Source organism: Diachasma alloeum, unplaced genomic scaffold (assembly GCF_001412515.2).
Source record: "Diachasma alloeum isolate Michigan unplaced genomic scaffold, Dall2.0 Dall_scaffold_00314, whole genome shotgun sequence".
Classification (NCBI taxonomy): domain Eukaryota; kingdom Metazoa; phylum Arthropoda; class Insecta; order Hymenoptera; family Braconidae; genus Diachasma; species Diachasma alloeum.
The window spans coordinates 108882-113172 of record NW_021680453.1 but is presented as its reverse complement, the minus strand read 5'-3'; the positions used below and the strand labels follow the sequence as shown (position 1 = coordinate 113172).

Sequence of the window (4291 nt, the reverse complement as noted above, 5' to 3'; positions counted from 1 at the left end):
ATATTGTCGATTGGAGACAATTTTTTATGGTCACTGAAGGAGGCAAACCATTCATCTAAATCTCGCAATAATCTGCGAAAAATCTTATTCATTAATCTATTATTATTGAATTAATCCCATTATGTGTAGATCGCTGGAGAACAACGAAAACGTTCCAACCGTTCAAACGAGTTGGAAAGTGCTCTCTCTCCTTCTTCTCTATTTTCTTTCTCACTCGCACTCGTTAAGTCTGGCGGAGGACGGGCACGTGCCAACGCGACGGAGACGAAAATGAGTGGGAGCGAGCGCGATACATATTCCTTTCTCACTCAGGGGGGGGAATAAATATATATAATCGAACATTATCATAGTAAAAAAAAAACAAAATCTGCACAATTATTCAACAGAATCACTGGAAAATTATAGAGCTTTCCAGCGACGGCGCTGGGATTTTCTATGAATTTTTTGACCTATGTGTCAATAATAAATATGTCGAGAAAAAGGAAAAGACTTTCAGATTATTAGATTCTGCATTCATTATATACTATTGATTATAATATGTTCGATTTTACATTTCTGACAATTATTACAAAATGCGAGGAGCTACCGTATTGAGAACCCCTTTCCAGTTATCGACAAATTTATACTCGGGCCCTACCATACCAACAGTTCCATACGCTCCATCGTAGTCCATGCGCCACCGCCTTGTATTTTGCTGTTGAACACTTTACATTGGCCCTGCTTATCTCCCCTATAATCTCTGATCTGAGCCTCTACTTTAGTCAATCCTCTTTGCTTCCACTACTAAATTGATATCAATGCCTCAATAACCAGTGTCAAACATTATACTCACCCTTACAAGTACAACATAATAAATGATGTATTCACAGAACACGAGTAATAATATTCCAGCACCGACGGCTTCTACCAAGTGACGTTTGAATGTTCTCCGTTTAGTGCCGAACATTTCTAATATTCTAAAATTCATATTCCCAAGAAATCTGCACGCACAAATTCATATTTCCACAAAACCCCTTGAATCATCATCCAATAACATATCAATTCATTCTCTTCACTTCCAAAACGGGGTGACCCCCACGACCGCCACTTTACCATCATCAAATGCCGCAAACTTGACGAAACTAAAAATTCCCTAGCATCTAAAAAAACCAAAAATAAAAAATGTAAAGGGTGCAAGTATTTGATTGTAATCTTCTCCACAGCTGGTTACTGTTATAACATTTATCATTACACGAGACTATTATATCGTATCTGAGATATCAGTGCTGAGTGATTTATTTGTAATGACTCTAGTTATAAAATCTTTAACTATTACTTGTATATCGCTCGTTGATATCCACATCAAAACGCACTAACGTGATGACCTAGGAAATTCCCAATGAGTGATGTATTATATCATTATTATAAGGAAAATTGCTTTTATTGTTCGTTATAAGGACTGTATTACTAAATTGTCCATGGAAAATTGAGTGAAGATGGAGAGAATGACTAATGTTTTTAGAATTTAATTGATTTTTGATGATGGATAATGTTTGTAGGAATTCATTTCCATATATTAGGATTGTTCCACACAATACTCATAACTCTACAATAATTGAATTCCGAATATTTATTAAATCCCAAACCTCATAACATCTTTACGCAAAATAGTGTATTCAATGAATGATCTGCACTGTTTTCTATCGATGGATACATATTCTCAAGTTTATATAAATCTGAACTAGGGATCATTGAAAATATTGAAAGGTTCGGCATCATAAACGGCGATAGAACTGATGACAATAATATAAAAAAATGTAGCATATCTATAGTCTAACACGCTTTCGGTTCAAGAATTATTTTGTGCGAGCAAATGGAGAAGAAAAAAAATTTCATAACAACGATAATAGCTTACGATATTACACCTATGGAGAAATCAATGAAAACAGCCTATTGACGTGAATACACTTATTTAAGTGACTTTTGAAAAAAGATTATTTATATGGACAACCAATTTTGTTTTCGCGCAAGAATCAACGAAGACAAAATTTCGTTTTGTCCGAACTGATATTGATTTATCTGTTACCATCTGAGTAAAATTACCGACTGTAGAGATATCACCAGCATAGTTCCATCGTCGTGCTTTTACCGTGCACTGGCGCGGTGGATTTGAATTATAGCGCGTTAAGGGGATACTACTATGAGAGTTTCAAAAGTCGGGGGTTATGCTGCTGGGGATATTTTTCAATAGAACAATATCTGTTTTAAACAAGTTAAAAATTGCTCTTGTAGCACATACAGTATAGTTATTTTTGGTAATAAATTAGCAATACTCTTCCAAATTTTCTACATAATTTTCTTTTATCACGTTTAATTCATTGTGTATCTCATTTTATTAAATTAAATAAGTTTTTTTTAAACTTATTTTGTCCGTTTTTCAACTTGAATCAATGTTATCATCGTCATTATTCTTCTTATCCCTTTCTTCTGTACAACTGATTGTCTTTACTTACGGTTCTATCTCCCCCCTCAGCCCTTCGACACGTTATTAGAAAAATTGTATTTATACATACTTGAATGAATTTGAAACATCACATTGGAACCCCCGTTTCATTCTTTAATCTCTGTAATGAAAAAATAAAAACTGCGACGAAAGTCGCGGTGCTATGAAAAACTCAATCGTTTATCGGCGCAGAGTGACTCTCCATTAATTCGCCCGCTAATTAAAACATCGTCTCTCCCCTCCTAATTATCATTAAGGAATAAAACCAACGCTGTTCGATGGAGAATTAAATTCCCCATCCTTCTACCCTTGTTTCATTCCTTAATCTCTCTAATGAAAAAACAAAAACTGCGACGAAAGTCGCGGTGCTATGAAAAACTCAATGGTTTCTCGGCGCAGAGTGACTCCCCATTAATTCGCCCGCTAATTAAAAAATCGTCTCCCCCCTCCTAATTAACATTAAGGAATGAAACCAATACTGTTCTATGGAGAATTCAATTCCCCATCCTTCAACCTCCGGTTCATTCCTTAATCTGTGTAATGAAAAACTAAAAACTGCGACGAAAGTCGCGGCGCTATGAAAAACCTAATGGTTTCTCGGCGCAGTGACTCCCGACAACTCGCCCGCTAATTAAAAAATCGTATCTCTGCTCCTAATTAACATTAAGGAATGAAACCAATGCTGTTCGATGGAGAATTAAATTCCCCATCCATCAACCCCCGTTTCATCTCTTAATCTCTGTAATAAAAAAATAAAAACTGCGACGAAAGTCGCGGCGCTATGAAAAACCTAATGGTTTCTCGGCGCAGTGACTCCCGACAACTCGCCCGCTAATTAAAAAATCGTATCTCTGCTCCTAATTAACATTAAGGAATGAAACCAATGCTGTTCGATGGAGAATTAAATTCCCCATCCTTCAACCCCCGTTTCATTCCTTAATCTCTGTAATGAAAAAATAAAAACTGCGACGAAAGTAGCGGCGCTATGAGAAACTCAATGGTTTCTCGGCGCAGAGTGCTTCCCCATTAATTCGCCCGCTAATTAAAAAATCGTCTCTTTTCTCCTAATTAACATTAAGGAATTTTCATAGCGCCGCGACTTTCGTCGCAATTTTTATTTTTTCATTACAGAGATTAAGGAATGAAACGGGGGTTAAAGGATGGGGAATTTAATTCTCCATCGAATAGCATTGGTTTCATTCCTTAACTTTAATTAGGAGGGGAGAGACAATTTTTTAATTAGCGGCCGAGTTGTCGGGATTCACTGCGCTGAGAACNTGAAAAAATAAAAACTGCGACGAAAGTCGCGGTGCTATGAAAAACTCAATCGTTTATCGGCGCAGNTCATTCCTTAACTTTAATTAGGAGGGGAGAGACAATTTTTTAATTAGCGGCCGAGTTGTCGGGATTCACTGCGCTGAGAACCCATTAGGTTTTTCATAGCGCCGCGACATTCGTCGCAGTTTTTATTTTTTCATTACAGAGATTAAGGGATGAAACGCGGGTTGAAGGATGGGGAATTGAATTCTCCATCGAACAGTGTTGGTTTCATTCCTTACTGTTAATTAGGAGGGGAGAGACGATTTTTTAATTAGCGGGCGAATTAATGGGGAGTCACTCTGCGCCGAGAAAACATAGGGTTTCTTATAGCGCCGTGACTTTCTNGCTAATTAAAACATCGTCTCTCCCCTCCTAATTATCATTAAGGAATAAAACCAACGCTGTTCGATGGAGAATTAAATTCCCCATCCTTCTACCCTTGTTTCATTCCTTAATCTCTCTAATGAAAAAACAAAAACTGCGACGAAA

At 36.9% G+C, this 4291-nt stretch overlaps 1 protein-coding gene across 2 annotated transcripts in view; it reads right to left on the bottom strand.

Moving 5' to 3' along the window:
• LOC107039974 (metallophosphoesterase 1) overlaps nt 1-1092 on the bottom strand; it is a 58263-nt gene extending 57171 nt beyond the window's left edge. For both annotated transcript variants that reach the window (XR_001460991.2, XM_015259854.2), the window contains exon 1: nt 833-1092. Coding sequence is in view for 1 of the 2 variants with exons in the window: in XM_015259854.2 (XP_015115340.1) it covers nt 833-967 (135 nt within the window). In the remaining variant the exon portion in view is untranslated. The remainder of the gene's footprint in view (nt 1-832) is intronic.
• Between the last annotated feature and the right edge of the window lie 3199 nt (nt 1093-4291).